The sequence below is a fragment of the Toxorhynchites rutilus genome, chromosome 3 (assembly GCF_029784135.1).
Source record: "Toxorhynchites rutilus septentrionalis strain SRP chromosome 3, ASM2978413v1, whole genome shotgun sequence".
Lineage (NCBI taxonomy): Eukaryota > Metazoa > Arthropoda > Insecta > Diptera > Culicidae > Toxorhynchites > Toxorhynchites rutilus.
In genome coordinates, this window is record NC_073746.1 from 124,131,470 (window position 1) to 124,153,021 (window position 21,552).

The 21,552-nt window shown below is 39.8% G+C and overlaps 1 protein-coding gene across 4 annotated transcripts; it reads left to right on the top strand.

Moving 5' to 3' along the window:
• Positions 1-251: 251 nt before the first annotated feature.
• On the top strand, positions 252-21,552 carry LOC129777234 (TBC1 domain family member 19). Of its 4 annotated transcripts, XM_055783391.1 has the most exons (7): positions 252-616; positions 680-922; positions 19,480-19,901; positions 19,974-20,226; positions 20,311-20,448; positions 20,508-20,842; positions 20,901-21,552. In XM_055783391.1, exons 1-7 carry the CDS (start codon positions 581-583, stop codon positions 21,154-21,156), a joined length of 1,683 nt encoding a protein of 560 aa, XP_055639366.1. In that variant the 5' UTR covers positions 252-580; the 3' UTR covers positions 21,157-21,552. The 4 variants fall into 4 exon arrangements, with proteins under 4 accessions (XP_055639366.1, XP_055639367.1, XP_055639365.1 ...); XM_055783392.1 differs by having other exon boundaries at positions 669-922; positions 19,480-20,226; XM_055783390.1 differs by having other exon boundaries at positions 19,480-20,226.

Genomic DNA, 21,552 nt, shown 5'->3' on the forward strand with positions numbered 1-21,552 from the left:
TCTTCTTCGACATTCTTGTAAAATTATGTGTGCAATTACTGATAATCTTACGCCAATTAATTTTATTGCGACTAATAGGGAAATGGTAAGCGCTCAAATCTCACACCAATAACCGGAAGCAAAATTAATCCTATTACCGTTTGAAAATTCCTGCACGACCGTCTCCGCGGCAACAAAAATGTGTTTATTTACGAAAAAAATAAATATTTTTCACTTTTGCCTTTACTAGTTCCAGTCATCCCGTGGGTTCAATACAATCAGGTTCGCAAGGTACGGGTATAGACTGCAGCAAATTTAAAAGTTGCACAGTACTCCTTCTCCAGGATTATACTTCGTAATTTGTTGGCTCCCATCGTTTGGTGTGTAGTCAGCTAAGTAAAAATATCGGCCCGACAAATCGCAAACAGTTACACGGTCTTTATTTTGGTCTGTCTTCACAAAAAGAGTTCCTGACGGGGGTTATTAGAATCCTGACCCCAATTCAAAGGCAATAACTTCCCTCTGTAAATTGGAAACGCATGCGGAGTTGAGGATACGGCAACCTGAGCGAAGAATACACCAACTCTACCAACACACCAGAATGCCTGAATGGGCAGAAGTAAAACGGGAGAATAGGGTGAATTGATTGATGATAGTTACGAGTTGATTTCACGTTTAAATAAGACCAGTGATTTCGCAGCTCGCGCTCGAACCAGCCACAGCAGCAGCAGCGGAAGCCGCACTAGAAGCTGAGCAAGAGGACACAGAAACGACCAGTTTGTCCAGCGAGGCACCATCCCCAGTCAGAAGCACGTCTTGCGGTGCCAGTGCAAGTCAACAAATGGAGGAACTGAAGGATACCAGTATCCACCACACTGCTCTCAAGCTGTCTGAGGACATCAAAGCGATGAAAATCTACGGCAGTTTGTACAAGATGGTTCAGGTGGGCTAATTTGGAAACATTGTATAATCGCTACACCCCTTTAGATCTCCCTCCCTCATTCCTGACCTTTTGCGTACGTTTGGTGTAGTTTTATTAGAATCGATACTTGTTTGAATTGATGTAGCGTGTAGTCAACTGTGACAGTAGAACTTGTATGCTTCGGAAAGGGGTACCGTGGCGACGGATGGCGGCTAATTGAACTGTTGCCTTTGGGCAAGGATCGATAATTCAAAACTTGTTGAAAACAACATGTGTTTCGTTATGAGCTCGTTTGGTAATGAAAATGTATCCCTTTCAAATTCTGTTTTGTTAGCGATTGTCTAAACTGTATGAGCTGACGAATCTTCGAAGGAAGACTCGATTATTGACTCGGGACTGTTATATCACAGCTAACATAAAATGACAATAAGAAAGTCTTTGTAGCCGCTAGGCTGCACGTCCACTTACCAAGCGAACGATCGTTAGTTGAAATATCAAAACCATCTTTGTGTTACAGAGTAACTACACCCAAGCAATAACCCTAAATGATTGAGTGAGAGCCCAGCCTCTCTCTGTCATCACGCGGATTTGCTGTTTGAAACAAGCAACTTCAGACTATTTAGTGGATTGACTATTTTGGAAAGACAATTGAGGGACTCAGAATGCAATGGGTGTAAGTGACATCATCGATTTGTCTACATCGACTCTCTCTTTTGGTCATAACTTAGCTGCGAACTCATTCCCAGCTGTATTTGACTACATGGAAGATAGGTCAAAACCTCATCTGTCGGATTCTATAGCAAACTCAAATTGGAACGTTTTTGCAGTTGAGTTATTAACTAAAGAAAAAGTTGATGAAGAGAAATCGTTCAAATCACTTACACCTCTTTCATTCTAAGCCCCTCAATTGACCTCTTGTGCACTTCAAAACTAATTTAGCGTAATAGTATGAGGCCAAAACAATACTGGAGTTTCGCGACTGCAAATGATGGGCAACAACTGCTTTTGCATGCAATCTTTCGAACGAAATTTTAAGACCTTCGCCCGCCATTGCAAATGGTCTGCCAAATCAAATGCTTCGAACACGTTTTTCATTTTAGTCCAATTTGTAACGCAACGGACGAAAATGAACGTAATGGACGAACAATTTAACCAAAAATGAGTATACAGTTTTTTGGTGCTTGTTTTGGATGATATATGTTACTTGCCGCGATGCAACGATGGCACGCTTCAGTCCATTCCGCTACTTCATTTTTTGACCATACCATGATGGAATGTTTGAATCGAGTTAATTTTTCTCAATGATGGCTAACAACTTCTTGTTCGTTTTCGGGCAACTCTTCTCCTACTTGAAAGTACTAATATTCCTAGAGGCCATCTCAACGTAGTATTAGTCGCGTGCTTTTTTATGATCGATTGATTTTTTTTAATTATAGAGACTTTATACTGCAACGCTCATTCACTCTACACTTGAAAAAAAACCAATCAAGTAATTAGGGGCCCTCAAATTGAACTCACGATTGTTCACTTGGAGAGTGTACGCGCTGCCATTCAGGCTACAGAGACCCCGTCTTTTTTATTAATAGTTGGTTGAGTTTTCTGATCTGTAAGGTATGCACTCTTTTTTCTGTAAGGTATGCACTTAAAAATGACTAAATGGACTCAGATGGCGATGAAAAAACAACTACAAATGATAACTGGCCTCAAATCCTACGTCCTACGGAAAAAAATCACAAAGAAAATAAGAGCAACGGAAATAACCCCATAAAAGTCCACTATAAAGACTCTGACGCGGAATAAAACTTCATGGATATAAATGTGATACGGAAAAGAGCCCAATTTTTGGTATGAATTTATTTTTTCGTGATAAGGATCCGAGGAGGCCTCAAGCCGCCGAGTTAACGCGAACCGAGCCGGTCACCGACCCACCGTCGGAAGCGACAGTCTCTCGTAAGCAAACCTGTGCAAACTGATTGCCAGGTTAGTTTGAAACATCGGATACGATCCTTTAGTAAGGTCCGTCCAAACTTTAGCGAGCGTCAAGTTAACATGTTTTCAGTTTTCGTTCAATATTCCTATGCGACTAGACCAGGGGTTCTCAAAGTGGTCGATATTGGTTTCATAGGGGTCGATGTGAATGAAAACTGATTTTGAAATAATTTGTACAAACGCAATGTAGTGTAAGGAACTTTGGTTTAGATGACATGTGTTGGATTGGGCGCTCTTTGAAAAAAGATCGATCTTGTCGAATTGATTTTCCAAACAGCGTAGGGATCGATCCACTGATTAAATCGGTACCAAAGAATCGATCTTTGCCGAATCGATCTTTGAAAAATCGAAAACTTTTTTTCCAATTAACTGCTTATTCCATAGATGTCGTCTTTTCTTTAAACAGAGAATACAAATTTCATATTTATAATGAAACATCAAAAGCATTTTGTTTTGTTCCTCAGCACAGGCCACAACAATTTCTGAAGTACAGAAAAAAAATTCAAGAGCATTCATCTTGTGCCGTCAAGGAGTCATAAGGAGAACACTATTTTAAAAAGCTTTAATAGAAATTCAATAAATAGTATTTGCCCAGAACTGACAACGATGTCATAAAAGCTAATCGTGATATACGTCTGTCATTTAGTCGAAGCCAATTCTTGATTTTGGCGCCAGTTCTAAAAAACATCATTTCGCCTGGAATTGATGTCAACATCTAGTTCAGTGATCCTATGAGCCACTGGTTACAGTACATACCCTCAGTAACTGCCGCTAGTTCTGTCTCTGTCAGCATTTTTACGCAAGTAACTTGTAGAAGATGCGATCCAAATGTTGACATTATGTTTGGAAAGAATGTTAGGTGGTCTTTGGTGAGATTGAAATCGATGTATACTGAAAAACAAGTCTACAAAAAGATCGAAAAAATCAAAAGCAAAAAGATCGATTTTCTCGGTTTTCTCGAGTAAAAAGATCGATCCAATAAATCGGAAATCGGAATGGAAAAGATCGAACTTCTGAAAATCGATCCGAAATCGCCCAATCATAGACATGTGCTAGGGAACATATGTCGATGGGAACAAAAGCTCCCCCAACCTGCATGTATTTGCAATGCCAATTTTCCCAGACACCTTGGTTTTGATGGCTGTGTTGGGAAAACCGTAAATCGCGTCAATCAAAACGGGGCAGTTATGTTGTTTAGATACATTTTCAAAAACTCAAGTAGATGAGCGTGCATAAGTTCGTATAAGATGAAAAATTTGGCATTTGCGTTGTGAAATTGGTTGGAGCATGAATGATAATACACTCATTTACTTAATTAATTCAAAAGATTACATTAGATTTGTGGAAAGTCACCAGGTTCTTTCATCACACCGACTTTTGTATTGTTTTATCATTACCTCGCGTTTTTTTTTCAAAAATTAATTAGCTACTCAAGTATTTGTATTAACATATTTAAAATTAAATTTAATGATTGTTGAATTTTGATGAGAAAATGATGTCAACTTTACTCACTTAACCAACCGCAAAGTTTTTAAATTGGTAAGAATTTTGTATGTATAAGAAAAAAAACTAGAGATAGATTTCCGTTCTAAATATGGGTGGGGTATATCTATACTATAACTGCAAGGTTGATGTAGGACTACCGTAGGCGTAGTAATTGATTAAATTATTGATTGGATGAAACAATTTTCGAATTTAATAGAATTAATCATATTTGCAGTGTAAGTAAATAATTTCGAACGAACGCCATGAAAAATTGAAAATGAATTATATTTTCAGCATGGAAGAACAGTAAATTATCTACATTTTGTATGAAAACATTTTTGTACCTTCTACGAATTCCGAGATACAACTGGTTTTGTGATTCTGGATTCTAAATGAATCAAGATTTAGCGAACTTTGGCACAGAATCCTTGAGTGTTTATATGTATAATAGTACGCGTCTATTTTACCTAATCATCAAACGGCATGCGTAGAAGTTCAGTGAGTTGACAACATGAAGTGATATCTTCCAATGCAGTCTTTAAAACCGAGCCAAAGTGTTGTATTTGTACCCTCTTTTGTAGTCCGTTTTAGCAAAACACATTCCGGAGTGCAAAAACTAGAAATGGGTTATATCTGTGATATGACCGTAAGGTAGATGTAAGACTGCCGCTGGCTCTGTATTTATTTGTATGAAATTGCATCCGAATCAATTCGCAATAAATGAATGAATAATTACTTCTGAATATTCATTCCTCATCGATCAATTGTAAGAGCCGGACGTCTATTGTTCGTGCTCTGTTAGTAATAAATCGAAGCTGTTTTTTCCTTCTTCTAAAGTGGTTTTTAGTTGGTTTTTTTCTGCTTTCGTCGCAAGTGAACTGCACCAAAAGCAACAGGACGCGCCTCTCTGGGAAGCCCGGATCGGTGGCCTGTTCATTCGTTCCACTGAACGCCGTCAACAAAACAGAGAAGTACAACAATAGATTTTGCCGTCGCGCTATAGTGTTTACCTTGTAGCGCGCGGCTTTGTATCGCTCTCTAAATAGGGGTGTTCAAGGTTGTTCGGACACTTATAATTAATTTTTTTTGACGTAGGACTACGTCTAACCGGAAGATATAGGGGGTGAAATGGAAATCTAGGAACTGAACAAGTAGGAAAAAATGCAAGATTTGGAACGCTTATAACTCGAGCATTTCTCAATAGATCGCAAAGGTTTTTGCATCAATTGATAGGAAATATATCTACGCATCTATCATAACGAATAACATTTCATTTTTCTTGAGATAAATAATTGAATAATTGTGAAATATCAAGCATTGTCCAAATGCACTATGTGCCCATTTTTGATTGGTCCATTTTGTGCTCCTCAAATCGTACCGATCAAAACGGGCAACTAGAGCAGCAGCGGAATAGAATGAAGCACGATTGGAAAGGAAAAAGAAAAAAAAATGAACAAAACATTGGTCGCAGTCTCACACATGCGTAATTCTCGAGCCACCCAGTCAGTTTAAAAATCCCCGCTCCGCTGCCGTAACGATCATTCTCATCCAAACCGTACACCACATCAGTTCGCATCACAACACATCAACAAACCAACCCAAGCAGCCATGTCTGGACATGGCAAAGGAGGAAAAGTGAAGGGAAAGGCAAAATCCCGCTCGAACCGTGTTGGTCTGCCAATTGCTCCGCAAGGGTAGCAAGGCCGAGCGCGTTAGTACCAGTGCACCAGTCCACCTAGCCGGCGTTATATAGTTTCGGCCGCCGACGTGATCGAGTAAGCTGGCAAAGCTGCTCGCGACGATAAGAAAACCCGCATTCGGAACAGAACACATTCGGTTCGGTGGACATCAAGACAACAACAAGCAGTTGCAGCGAGTGGCGAGTGGCAAACGCAATCGCAAAACGGCAGCAGGTAGCAGAAGAAAAAAAGTTTGTTCTTTATACAAACTGCTTTGGTAGCAAATTCAGAACAAGGCGGCATCGAGGGCGTACGAAATGTTTTTTTTCAAAACCACGAGTACAAAGTTTTCTAAATTGGAACCATTCCATAAAACAGGCGCTTATCAGGGCCATTATACCTTTCAAAAAAGAGTTTACGAAATACAGTTCAATGCTTTCTAAAATAATATCCAAAATAATAATAAAACACAAACTGATTTTTTCATAATTTGTTTGCCAGGATCTGATGAGTATGTGAATTTGGCAGTTGTTCTGAGCTTATTGATAGTTGGGGACTTTCCTGATTATTCAATTTTCACCAATTCCTAAATTGTTTCCAGATTGAAAGTACAGTAATTTACAATTAGTTTGACATTTAGCTAATTGGACGGACATGTAATGCGACATATTTAGTTGGACATTTTTGTAAACATAGAGATCCAAATTATGACACCACATTGAAAGTCGACACTGAACCACTGTCATCGCAAATGTTCAATTACAGGTTAAAATCTCCTCCAATGCGACACTGAGTGGTGCTTCGGCACGTCGCATTGAATGTAATTCACTGTACAACATGTCACAAAGCTGGATGGGAAGAAATTTTCCAACTGTGAAAGCTGTGGCGAGTGGCAAACGCAATCGCTAAACAGAAAGGTTTAGCCGAACAAGATGGGGATATCGAGTGATAACAAAACAATAAACTCTTCAGATTGAAGATAATTTTGTGATCCTGAAAAGGACCCTTTTTAGCCTGCATGTGAATCCAACGAGCGAACAAATCGTAATGAATGTATTTTTCTTCTTTCTTTCTTTGTTTTTAAGAGGCACTAAACTTTGCACATGTATTTTTTTGCCATCGCTGCCTTTTAACGCTCATTCGTTCGTCTCGTTGGACTCGCCCCTTTGGCTGAGTCTGCCGATTTGTCTCTATCCTGTGAGTGTGTACCGCTGTAGTATAAAACACGCGGACCTCAAAAAAAATATCTTATTTTCTTTCAAACCGTAAACCCGTGTGGTTGTATGGCATCGTTTCACATCACATCGCATCAACGGATTGGTGCCGGAACACCAGTATACCTAATAGCGGTTATAGAATTTCGGCCGCCGGAGTGTTCGAGTTGGCTTGCAAAGCACATTCGGTTCGGAGGCAACAACTAGATTCAGCGAGTGGCAAACGCAATCGCAAAACGGCAGCAGGTAGAATAAGAAAAAAGTTTGTTTATACAGACTGCTTTGGTGGCAAAACCAGCCACCGTAAAACACGGCGCTTTTCAGGGCCATTAAACCTTTTAAAGAGGAGTTATCAAAAGTTATTCACAATACCAATGCATTCTAAAGTGACATAATATGATATATAATATGAACTGATTTATTTTGTTTATGCTTGTTTTTGAACTTATTGGTGGTTGAGGTCTTTTAAATTGATCATTCAGTTTTCACAAACCCATACATGGTCTCCAAATTAAAAGTGGCTTCAAATTACAACACATTGTATGCAGGATGGCATTAACGAGTTTTCTCGGTAGCAAGAACTGCTTTCTTTGGTTGATAACTGATGTTGAAAATTGACTGACGTTACATCTGCATTGTATAGACAATTAACTAAGGAGCAACATGATGAGCTATGTATTTCCTGCCGCTCTGTTCTTATTTTAAAGACTTTAATCCGAAGGTCATCCGTCCCTGTATTTACTGTTGGTTTATCAGAACGCTTCTAGCTCGTTTATTTCTCGACAGATCGTAGAGTTCGTCTCCAAAACCTCAGTTCTTTTTCATTTTCATTTACTTTATTTGCGGAGACTACAAATCTTACAATTCATTCGTCTCCGAAACCACAGTTTAAGGTACGGTAATGTGCTCAATAGTGAAATATATGATAGTGAATGAGCTGATGACCACCTATGCATTCCCTATCACAGACATCTTTTTGATTGTACGATGTGCATACGCCGAAAGCCCGGCGTTGAACATTTAATAAGTACAAAGCCTTCAGAAAAAAAAACAAGAATCAAGTTTGTAAAAAAACGCAAAAACACAACACCAATGGTTCTTTTCAGAACCCCCAACATGTTCATAAAGAGTAAACAGTAAACTAATCCATTTTTCAGGTAGATAGGTAGGTATTCACGTAGGAGAAGAAAATAGAAAAATATATTCGAAATATATATTTAGCAAAAGCTGTCACCTTTGTATAGTCCTACGTCACTCCGGTTATGTCCCCGACATTACCCACTCGTCTTTTTTTTTGAAGAATTTTTTTTTGGAAAGCAATTTTAGTTTTGAAATATTTTTTACGTTAATTCTAAGTCTAAGTTAGTTTTAAGTTGAGTTTTTGCGCGCGCGCGTGTGTGTGTGCGTGTGTGTGAGAAAGTTTTTTCTTGTTTTTCATAGACGGTTGCGCACCGTTTGCCAACCGTTATGGCGTCTGCTGATGCTATTGTTGCGCGGACGCGCTATTACCAACAGTCCTCAAAGGCACCATGGGTTGTTTTCTTTCGGCCCAAGGAGAAATCGTTGAGAACTCTTGACATTTCAAGAGATTTGCTGCGTAAGTATCCGGATGTCTTGATACGTAAAGAGAGACCGGACAAACTGCGTGTAGAAGCACCGACTTTTGATGTGGCAAACAAGATTGTTGACCACGAGATTTTCAACAGGGAGTACCACATTTACATCCCTTCTCGAGATGTGGAGATAGAAGGCGTAGTCTCCGATGCGAGTCTGAGTGTTGAAGAATTGAAAAAAGCATCGGGTTGTTTTAAAAACTCCCTAATTGGTGAGCTTGTGAAGATTCTGGATGTTAGGCAACTACATGTAGCATCTTTGGAAGACAACCAAAAAGTCTATAAGCCTTCACACTCGTTTCGGGTGACTTTCGCTGGTTGTGTTCTCCCGAACTATGTGAAAGTAGATAGTGTTTTTTTTTCCGGTGCGCTTGTTTGTACCGCGGGTCTACAATTGCACCATCTGTAAAATTTTGGGACATTCTTCCAGCCATTGCGGGAACAAGTTCCGCTGCGGTAAATGTGGTGAAAAACACAGTGAGGATTCTTGTACACAAACTTTGGAAAAATGTATCCACTGTGGCGAGAATCCTCACGCACTACAGGAGTGCCCAAAGTACAAACAGCACTCCGATAAAGTGAAGCGTGCTATCACAGGACGCTCCAAGCGGACTTATGCTGAAATGCTCAAGGCCGCATCAGCCGCTCATGATGAAAACCAATTTTCGGTTTTGTCAACTCAAGAATTGGACTCTGATTCTGATGAGGATCACACTACGGCTGCACCAGAATCTTCGACAAAGGATGATTCTCAAAAAAGAAAACTCTCTTCACCAATGATGCACCGTAAGAAAGCTAAAATGATCCTCAGAAGACTGTCTAATTCCAAGGATAATGGTAAAAAAACTAATCCGAAGACTCCTTCTCAGCCAATTCCTGGTTGCAGTAAGGATTATACGCCGTTACCCAGAAGAGAGAGAAACAAAAACGCTGCCCTCGATCTTCTCATAGAAAATTCGCGTCCAATCGAGGATTGATAGCTTTTTCGGACATTGTGGACTTTATATTAAACACCCTCAATATTCAAGACCCCCTTAGAAGCCTTATTTCTGCCTTGCTTCCATCTCTGAAGTCTTATCTTAAGCAATTGACTGTTTCATGGCCCCTCCTTGCATCAATCATATCTTTCGATGGATAATTCACCTAACGTAGTAGGAGATATGATCAATGTGCTACAATGGAACTGCCGTAGTCTAGTGCCTAAACTAGACTCGTTCAAATTTCTACTTCAAAATTATGACTGTGATATATTCGCCCTTTCTGAAACATGGCTTTCTTCTGATACAGAACTCAACTTCCACGATTTTAACATTATTCGCCTGGATAGAAATGATTCTTATGGAGGAGTACTTTTGGGGATCAAAAAGTGCTACTCTTTCTATAAAATTCCTCTCCCAGCTCTATCAGACGTCGAAATTGTCGCGTGTCAAATAACGGCAAAGAATAAATTACTTTGCATAGCTTCAGTATACGTTCCTCCAAATACTAACATTAGCCGTAGTCAACTTTGGAATCTAGTCTCGATTCTCTCATCCCCAGTTCTAATACTGGGTGACATGAACTCCCATGGTACTGGGTGGGGTGATCCTTATGATGACGCTAGAGCGGCTATTTTTTACGATTTATGTGACGATTTCAATTTAACTATCTTGAACACTGGTGAAGCGACACGAATTCCAAAACCTCCGGCTCGAGAAAGTCGACTCGACCTATCTTTTTGCTCAAGCTCGCTATCATTAGATTGTCAGTGGAAGGTCATCAATGATCCCCATGGTAGCGATCACTTGCCAATCAATATATCAATCAAGTGTAGCCCGCAATCCACTGAACCATCTCGAGTTCCATTTGATCTAACAAGGAACATCGACTGGCAAAAATTTGCAACGGCGGTAACAATTGGTGTCGAATCAATAGATATACTTCCACCATTGGAAGAATATCGATTTTTCGTAGATTTGATGTATAAAAGCTCATTGGAAGCACAAAGAAGAAAAGTTCCAAGTGCTCCGTTTAAAAGAAAACCAGCCACTCCTGGCTGGGACGACGAATGCACAAAATTGTATTTGAAAAAATCGGATGCTTTTAAAGCTTTTCGTAGACATGGAACATCCACACACTTCGAGGAATATTCGAAGCTTGAAATACAGCTGAAACAATTAATTAAAGCAAAAAAACGCGGTTACTGGCGCAATTTCATTGAAGGTCTTTCTCGTGAAACCTCAATACGTACCTTGTGGAGGGTAGCTCGCAACATGCGTAACCGCTCATCTACTAACGAGAGTGAGGAATACTCCAACCGATGGATATTCGATTTCGCTAAAAAGGTTTGTCCAGACTCAGTTCCAGCCCAACATATTCTTCGAGAAACGTCTCTAAGCGGTGGACCTCTGGACAGACCATTCTCAATGCTGGAATTTTCTATGGCTCTTCTTTCATCGAACAACTCTTCACCCGGAAGCGATATGATTAAATTCGTTCTTCTAAAAAATCTTCCCGATATCGCGAAAAGACGCTTGCTAGACTTATTCAATACCCTACTAGAAAACAATATTGTGCCACCCGAATGGAGACAGGTCAAAGTAATAGCAATTCAAAAACCTGGCAAACCAGCGTCTGACCATAACTCATACCGTCCGATTGCTATGCTCTCGTGCATTAGAAAATTGCTGGAGAAAATGATCCTTCGAAGACTCGATCAATGGATCGAGACAAATAATTTGCTATCAAGTACACAATTTGGGTTTCGTAAGAGCAAAGGAACAAACGATTGTCTAGCGTTGCTTTCTACGGATATTCAACTGGCCTTTGCGCACAAGGAGCAACTGGCTTCAGTATTCTTGGATATTAAGGGAGCTTTTGATTCGGTTTCCATAGAAATTCTGTCAGACAATCTGGACAGATGTGGACTTCCTGGAATTTTGAATAACTTCTTGTACAATTTGTTGTCAGAAAAGCGAATGAACTTTACCCTTGGACAACTGACAACTTCCAGAAATAGTTATATGGGTCTACCCCAAGGCTCATGTCTCAGCCCCCTTCTTTATAATTTTTATGTGAAAGATATTGACAGTTGTTTGGCAGAACAATGCACGCTAAGACAACTTGCAGATGATGGTGTGGTTTCCGTCAGAGGTTCCCATGCCGGAAACTTGCAAAGACCATTGCAAAATTCCCTAGGTAACTTGTCTTCCTGGGCAAGGAACTTAGGGATCGAATTCTCGCCGCAGAAAACAGAACTGGTAGTGTTTACTCGAAAGCGGTTCCCAGCCCAACTGCAACTCAAGCTTTTGGGCAGAAGCATTACCCAATCATTGACCTTCAAGTACCTTGGTGTCTGGTTTGATTCAAAATGCACTTGGAATACCCACATTACGTATTTGAAGCAAAAATGTCAAAAGAGGGTCAACTTTCTCCGTTCGATTTGCGGCACGTGGTGGGGAGCTCATCCGGGAGATCTCATAACGCTTTATAAAACAACTATTCTATCTATTCTGGAGTATGGCTCTTTCTGCTTTCTCTCAGCAGCTAAAAGTCACCTTCTAAAATTGGAACGAATTCAATATCATTGTCTGCGTATAGCTCTCGGCTGTATGCACTCAACGCATAACATGAGTCTCGAGGTTCTGGCAGGAGTAACTCCTCTACAGAACCGATTCTGGGAACTTTCTCTCAGAATACTGGTGAAATGCGGTGTCACGAACACACTTGTGATTGAAAACTTTGAAAAAATTCTTCATCTAAATATACAATCTCGGTTTATGAGAATTTATTACCACTATATTTCGTCAGATATTTGTCTTCCATCGTTTACTCCAGATCGTGCTCACTTCACCATCAGCAGTTCCTCAATTGAATACGATCTGTCGATGAAACAAGCAATACTTGGGATTTCAGATCAGCTTCGACCAACTTTCATTCCCCGTATTTTTAACCGAAAGTACCAAAAAGTCAATTGCATGAAAAGATACTTCACTGATGGGTCTCGCCTCAATGGATCCACTGGCTTCGGTGTTTTCAATGAAAATTCGAGCGCCTTCCGTAAACTGCAGGAACCTTGTTCCGTTTATGTTGCTGAGCTGGCAGCAATCGACTTCGCATTGGGGATGATCTCCAACAAGCCTGCAGACCATTACTTCATTTTCTCGGATAGTCTCAGTTCGCTTGAAGCTCTCCAGTCGATGAAAACTAGTAGGCACCCATCTTATTTCCTCGCAAAAGTGAGGCAGCAGATGAGTGCACTGATCGAAAGATCTTATAAGTTAACCTTTGTATGGGTCCCCTCTCATTGCTCAATTCCTGGCAATGAGAAAGCGGACACTCTCGCAAAGGTGGGTGCCCAGGAAGGCGAATTGTTTGATAGACAGATTTCATACGATGAATTTTTCCAATTACTGCGTCAGAGTTCCCTCTTGAGTTGGCAAACCGATTGGGACACTGGAAGTCTTGGGCGGTGGTTATATTCAATTATTCCAAAGGTTTCTTCGAGAGCGTGGTTCAAAGGTTTGGACGTAAGTCGTGACTTCATTCGTGTAATGAGTAGACTTATGTCCAACCACTACTCGCTAGATGTGCATCTCCACAGAATAAATCTTGTTCAAAGCAACGTCTGTCGGTGTGGAAACGGTTACGATGACATCGATCACGCAGTTTGGCAATGTACGGATAATTACGCAGCCAGAGAGTACCTTTTGAATGCCCTTAGGGCCCAAAGAAGACAACCCTATGTTCCTGTTAGAGACGTGTTGGGAACTCGCGACATCTGCTATATGCAGTTGATCTATATGTTTGTGAAACGGACTAGCATAAGAATTTAATGCTTTTGTGTGTTTTTTTTTTCTTTTTCGTTATTAGTTTGTTTGTCTTGTCCCCTCATCTCACCGTCGCCCCCCCTCGACAGATAGTCGAACACCAGATGCTATCCCTGGTCTTTATGCACAATGCTACAGTGCGTGCGGCAACTCTCGGTTGAGACAACGATACCTCATATCCATATCCCTAACCTGATCCATCCCACAAAAATTGTTGCCCCTCTAACCTCGAGTAAACCGCGAGTAATCGGTCGAAACCTACTAAACATAGATTTAAGTTGAAATTCTGTAAAAACAAATCATGAATTAGTGGCTCCGCAAAGCTCATGCGATTGAGCCTTACAAATAAATGAATTGGAAAAAAAAAATACTTCTGAATATTGTTGAAAGTTTTTTGAGAGTGGATGAATATGAGTATGAAGTTGTTATTAACACGAAATTCAAGTATTTCGAACTTGTTGGTGGTCCAGAATAGATCCGTTGGGTTTGCGAGGATTTTGTAAAAGCAACTGATAAAGTTGATGAAGTGATGAATTCTATTTTGTTCTAGTGCGAATAATGCACGAGAGTTTTCATGAACACTCCACGAGGAAGCAGAATAGAAACTGATGTTTTTGGATACGATTGCATCACGGGAACCGAATGCATAAATCTTCCTTTACTCGAGCGCATTTGCGAGTAAAAGAAATCACAACCTGCATGCATTCGTGATGACGGTTTCTCCAGGTGCCTTGATTTTGTGTCCGTGATCGGAAACACATTCCGATCACCACAAAAGCAATCATCATCTAGATTGAGCTAGGTTGCTATGATTTCAATAGTTTGTTTTTAAAGCAATTTTTAAGCTATTGAAACGATTTGTTGGACCTAGAAGTGACAATCATATAACTCTTTGACATTTTATCTCTCGAATGAAGTGATAATTATTCTACTCATCAATCGCTGGATTTCCGAGCGGGCACCTGCTTATATGCCGATTTGTGTGATTTCAATAGCCTGTTTTGAAAAAAATTTTGAAGCTATTGAAACAAGTTTTCCGATCAATAAGTTACAAGCATATAAGCGTAGACATTTTATCTTTCGAATGAAGTGTTCATCATCATACCATTTCGTTGAGTTGTTTGGGAGGTATTAACGCTCAAAATCTTGTTGCTCCGGCGTAACGCTCTCGTTTTCGAAACTTTGAACTTACACCCCAGTACAGAAATGTCCCACGTCAAAAATCTGCTGCCAGAACATGAAGTGTTTTGAAACAGCCTGTAGGAACGCTTTCTATTGTGTTGGGGAATAAGTTCATAGCGTAGCTTTTATTTGAACAAATAACAATAATTATATCAATAAGGTAATCGATTATATATTCGCCGCAGTTAATTTTTTCACCAATTCATGACTGGTTTGGCGACCGTTCTCCTTCAAAACAGATTTAAAGAAAACTAATAAAAAAATTAATAACTCAAAAATACCATTAACATAGTGTTGTAGAGCAGAATGAGTTCTATCGAATGAATACTTGCCAAGAAGCAAACAAATCGTTGGAAAATTAAAGAAATATAAAAACGCTATTAACTTATTCTTCAACCCAATATAATACACTCGACACAAAACAATTGTGGAGCAGAGTGTTTCGTCTAAAAAATGAAGTTTTTTTGAAATGTACAAATACAGATATACATCATTTTTTCAAGTTTCGGAATATTTAACGAATACATTTATATCTTGAGGTTTGTAAACGTAGTAAACAAATTAGGCGGAATTTGATGCATTACTAAGGAACATACGAATGAGCATTCCCGCAGTCGTACTACCTACGAGGCTCGTTCAAAAAATAAGTTTCAGTGCCTCAGAATTCGCGGAAAAATAAAGTTAGGACAAAAAAACAAGGTGATTTTCGTAATCTACGTTTTATTTTCTATTTTTCTACATAATCGCCGTAACGTTCGAGGAATTTTTCATAGCGTGGCACAAGTTTTTCTATTCCGAGCACGAAGTGTGTAGCGTCCGACTTTTTGAAGTACGATGTAACTGCGTCACGAATTTCTTCATTGTTATCGAATCATTGACCACCGAACGCCTGTTTCATCACCGGGAATAAGTGATAGTCGCTAGGGGCGAGGTCTGGGGAGTAAGGAGGATGCTCGAACATAGTCCATTTGAATTTTTTCATTTGCTCTTGAGTTACGCGAGTAGAATGGGGCCGCGCATTATCGTGGATGAGGAACACTCCTTTCGTCAATAAACCTGGCCTTTTGTTCTTAATCGGTCCAAAACTTCACAATTGTACGGTGATGAAACAGGCGTTCGGCGGTCAACGATTCGATAATACTGAAAAAATTCGTGACGCAGTTACATCGTACTTCAAAAAGTTGGACGCTACGCACTTCGTGCTCGAAATAGAAAAACTCGTGCCACGCTATGAGAAATGCCTCGAACGTTACTGCGATTATGTAGACAAATAGAAAATAGAACGTAGATTACGAAAATTACCTTGTTTTTGTCCTAACTTTATTTTTCGGCGATTTCTGAGGCACTGAAACTTATTTTTTGCACGACCCTCGTATAATGATCGAAAACGCCTTCTTTGCACTTTTTGTTCCTGATTCCAATCTACAAAAACATCATTGTTTCTAATTTTTTGAATTAGTGTTCCTAATTACAATCATCAAATTGTTGAAAATAGTAGGTTTTCACATTGTTTTTTGTAAACAAGTTAAGTTAGTGTTGAAATCAACTATCATATGAATTACAGTATTAATAGATGGTTTATTTCCTTCTCCGTTAATTTACTCGTGTTTTGGTAACTATCCTCAGTTTTTTTCTGTTTTAATATTTTTTCTTTTGTATTTCCAATTCTATTTTTTCGATGGCTTCTTTGAGATTTTGGATATATTTTCTACATGACTGGTAGCTACAGCAAGTGTTTTTGCACGGCAGCGTTTAGTCGAAGTTTTCGTAGATACAGATTGCATACTAAACGAAGCATCAAATTAGATACACGATTTTCTCTTTACGAGTTACTTTGTATCGACAATTCCATCTTTGTGGATGCTACATTTTTCACTGTTCAAATTATAGAACACAAAAACAAACTTACGTAAATTTTATAATTACCTTCTGAATGTCTGTCTTCAAATCCGTTAAATGGTGACTCAACTGAACGTTGGTTAGAACTTGGAATAGACTTTTCAACCAATATTCATTTAGCTTTTGCCCAGTTCCTGATTTGTGGCTTAGAAATGACCACATGATACTTTACCTATGCGTTTGGAATGCATTGACGCATTTACGATCAAGTATCCTGTTTTTGAACGGATAAGGATGAGTGTTTTGAATTTGAACACAAAACAAATATGTATCAGAACCTTCTACAAAAAAAATTAAAACTAATTCCTCACCAGATGTGTTATATTGATGATACCCAGCAAACATTAAATCGCATAACAAGCGTATATATAACATCATATGCCCTAAAATTTGGTTGGCATATAATGGGCCTAACTGGGATATGCATGCAAAAGTGGAGGTCATATACATACATGGCAAATGCTTACCGAATTTGTTTGGATGAATATGCAACTTTGACCGGCTATAATAGCGATTATGTTGGAATTGAATTGCGATCTAATATGAATATATTCATGAATTGTCAAAGCACCAAATACGACTTTTGCCATACTTATATACGATTTATTACAGACATAGAAAAAAACAAATGGCGCAAAGTATTTTCGTGAAATGTTTATTACAACCTAACGAATCGCCATTTTTATATTAGGCTGTCAAAAAAGTCCTGCGGTATTTTTTTTGAATTTTCATTTTCCCAACGAGATGCCAACTTCATAATACCCCTGTTATAGAAGCTCGCTTGCTTATTGGCAAAAAACTCGGATAGCCAATTTTCACAGGCCTCTTTTGTGGCTAACTTCTGACTACCTAGCTCGTTCGCCATGGACAAAAACAGGTGGTAGTCACTTGGTGCAAGGTCCGGACTATACGGCGGATGCAAAATAACCTCCCATCCGAGCTCCCGGAGCTTCTGGCGCGTCACCAAAGAAGTGTGTGGCCTGGCGTTGTCCTGATGGAAGACAACCTCTGTTTATCAAAGATGGCCTCTTCTTCATGAGTGCTACCTTCAAGCGGTCCAGTTGTTGGCAGTACAGGTCCGAATTGAGCGTTTGGCCATAGGGAAGCAGCTCATAATAGATTATTCCTTGACAATCCCACCAAACACACAGCAGAACCTTCCTGGCCGTTAATGAGGGCTTGGCCACCGTCTGAGCCGCTTCAGCGGGCTTCGACCACGACCGTTTGCGCTTCACGTTGTCGTAAGTGACCCACTTTTAATCGCCAGTCACCATCCGCTTCAGAAACGGGTCGATTTTGTTGCGATTCACATGCGTCGATACGGTCAAAGATGTTTTTTGCGTCAACGTGTGTGGCACCCATGCATCGAGCTTCTTTGTGAATCCAAGCTTCTTCAAATGGTTAATAACGGTTTGATGACTTATCACCAGCTCTTGGCCGATGTTACGGCTGCTACTATGCCGGTCTTTCTCGGCTAATTCAGCGATTTTGTCACAATTTTCGACGATAGGCCTTCCGGAGCGTGGCGCATCTTCGACGACCTCTACACCAGAACGAAAACGTTGAAACCATCGTTGTGCGGTGGAAATGGAAACTGTATCGGGTCCATAAACTGAACAAATTTTATTGGCAGCTTGAGATGCATTTTTGCCTTTGTCATAGTAGTACTGTAAAATATGTCGGATTTTCTCCTTATTTTGCTCCATATTTGCGACACTCAAACTCACGAACGACTTAACCAAACAAAACACTGTCAAGGACTATATAAATACCTTTCCAACAAGCTATAGTATGACTCGATACAATGAATACAACTAGAAATACGCGCTTACAACGACTCCTCGCGGAAATACCGCAGGACTTTTTTGACAGCCTAATATATGAGTATTTATGTTCGTAGAAATAATAATTGTTTGATTGACTTGTGTTGGGAGTGGAATATGAATGTTTAAAATACCACAGATGTTTGGTGAAAACTGCACCGATGTGGGTTCGAACTCCGGTCGTCTGGATTGTCATCCACCAGCTATCTCGCGCGGCTATCTGAAATTTAATTCAACAGCGGTTAAAACTTTCGAGTGCATCAGCATTTCAATGACATTTCAATATGATGTAATATGTTCTTTATTAGGATTTAATATGATTTACTGTTTCATGATTTTCTTCAGCATGCAACACGATTTACTAAAGTGCTGAATCGATTTAAATTATACGCTTATACGACACACAAACTGCATCAGCGTAATATACGCATATGATGCGGATTAAATATATTTTACGACAATGTACATCATAAAATTGATGTTTATTATACCGAATTGCGACTTAATTTGATAATGGTATATAAAATCGAGTTTTTACATTTTATGCGATTTCAAATATACACGATACATACTTTGATTGATATTATATGCAATTATGATTTATTCGGATTTCTTGTAAGACTTGGCACGTGCAAAATTATACGATTTAATGTTTGCTGGGTATAGACTGATTCTTTCAATGGGTCATTTTAACACGGGATATTCTATTTCAATAAACTGTACGTAACAGTAGAAACTTTTCGCATAATAATTTGTTTTCAGTTGCTATTTGATTCGAGCTAATTTGGTTGAAAGTTTTGTGAGTAGGTATACAGACGTAGAATTTTGACCAATGAATGACATGGCACCTGTGTGTTAAAAAAACATATTCGGTACAATCTTTCAGAAGCTTGCTTGCTCGCCCGAAGTAGACAAGGATGATATGAAACACACGCTCGAGGCTGCGATCAAATCGAATGGCCTTGAGACGGAAATTCGCAATGTGATATATCATTTGATAAGAAATTCACTAAAATCGGAAGCCAAACCAACATTGCCATCGAGTGACCCGCTGAACTATCTTCGACGCGCCGGGATTCAATGGGAGAGACGCGTTCGAAAGTCACTCAACTCTATGTGTTCAGAGTCGAAGGCTCAGTTGCAGGGCCAGATGCGCATCATAACAGACCGGGAGGATATTCTCGCCAAATGGGACGAGCTGAGCACCTATCAGACAGATCTGTCCAACTACCGTCCTGTGTATGCGCCGAAGGATCTACTGGATGTGCTTCTCTCCTTGAAAGGCCCAGTCAAACAGGACGAAACAGAGTACAGAAAATACTTACGCTACTCGTCGCAGCAAACCGCCAGCAAAGTAAAACTAATTCAATCGTTTTTCAGCTTTCTTCCAAAGTGGGAATTTTCGCACATTTCACTTCCGGTTAAAAACTTGTTCGAACTAAGGGTGCACTTTTCCGAATTGTTGCGTAACGACAATAACGGCGGTGTTACAGACTGGGCTATGACGTGTCAAAAAGTACTGAGAACTCGACACGCCCCACTGTGTCAGCAGGCACTGAAGAAGGGTGTCACCCCGCCACCGCTACGTGGATCACTTTGGGCTTTCGTGCTGGGCAGCCAGGTGGAAGCACATGTAAGCTTAGGTTGATCATTAGGATCGAGGTGGGTTGCATGCTTTTCATTGCTACTAATCAGTTTTGGTTCCATTACCGTACAGCACACCGACCATTGGGAGAATCTAAAAAAATCTGTACTCACAACGGAATCCATCGTAGACAAATTGGTGTTCAAGGACGTTCAATTGACGGCCACAAATGACGATCGATACTTTGTGTTCGAGGATGTTCTGTATCAGGTACTTAAACGCGAAACTGTTTTATTTAAAGTGCCAATACAGGAATAAATTATTCACAGATTATGCTTTGCTTCAGCCGTGACACAGAGATTAGCCAGATGATCCAAACTGAATTCTCCAACTCTGCTAAGTTGAAGCAGTATGAAGGACCCGCGTGTGGCTTTGTTCCATTTCACGGAATTTGTATGTTGGCGGCCCCCTTTTGTTATCTCTATGATAACCCGGTATCCCTATACTTTACGTTCCGTGCATTCTACATTCGCTATTGTCATCGTTTGACCACAATCAATACTCACCCTCAGGGAATCGTAAGCTTGTGTCTTCTTTTCGAGAAGCTTCTGCAGACACATGAGCCCCAGTTGTGGTCACATTTTCGGGAGTTGCAGATCCAACCGTAAGTTTGCTTTATTTAATTCATTCGTACTATAATTTTTCTCCTATTTTCTTCGCAGTATCCGTGTTGTTTTCAAATGGTTGATGCGTGCCTTCAGCGGTCATTTGCCACCCGAGCAGTTACTTACCTTGTGGGATCTCATTCTTGGGTATGACAGTTTGGAGATTTTGTCACTACTGGCACTAATTATTTTGAGTTTCCGGCGAGAGAGCGTAATGCAAGTTGTATCCTTGGAGAATATAGAAGCTATCTTGTCAGATCTGTCCTCGGTCAAAGTGCTGCCGTTGATACAACTGACGTTATCACGAGACTGAGTGCTACGCAGCATTTTCATGCTTGAAAATGATTAACAAATGTGAAGTGACATGGAGATTCACACATGAAAAACACTATGGGTTAAATAACTAAAATATGGGTAGTCAAAACGAATTGCTAGAGAAAATAATGTAATCAAATGAGCTATACTGTGTTTAAATTTAGAATGATTGCACTGTAGTGCTTTAGCGAATTTTAAACTATAAGTAGATGAATGATTAGAAAAATATGTTAGCTACAAATGACACAATTGCTATTTGTGCAAAACCTGTTTCTACTGTTTATACAATGGCGAAAGAAGAAATAACTGTCCTTCATACAGTGATAGGCATAAAAAGCCATCCTTGCATATTTGAAAACATTTCTCAACTTCTGGACTATTTCATCAAAAACTA

Bases quoted from the DNA above. Each gene is read 5' to 3' on its own strand.
- LOC129777234 (XM_055783390.1), top strand. From the start codon at position 581: ATGCCTGAATGGGCAGAAGTAAAACGGGAGAATAGG. The intron at 617-679 runs GTGAATTGATTG...GTGATTTCGCAG, and splicing joins AAGTAAAACGGGAGAATAGG to CTCGCGCTCGAACCAGCCAC. The intron at 923-19,479 runs GTGGGCTAATTT...ACAATCTTTCAG, and splicing joins GTTTGTACAAGATGGTTCAG to AAGCTTGCTTGCTCGCCCGA.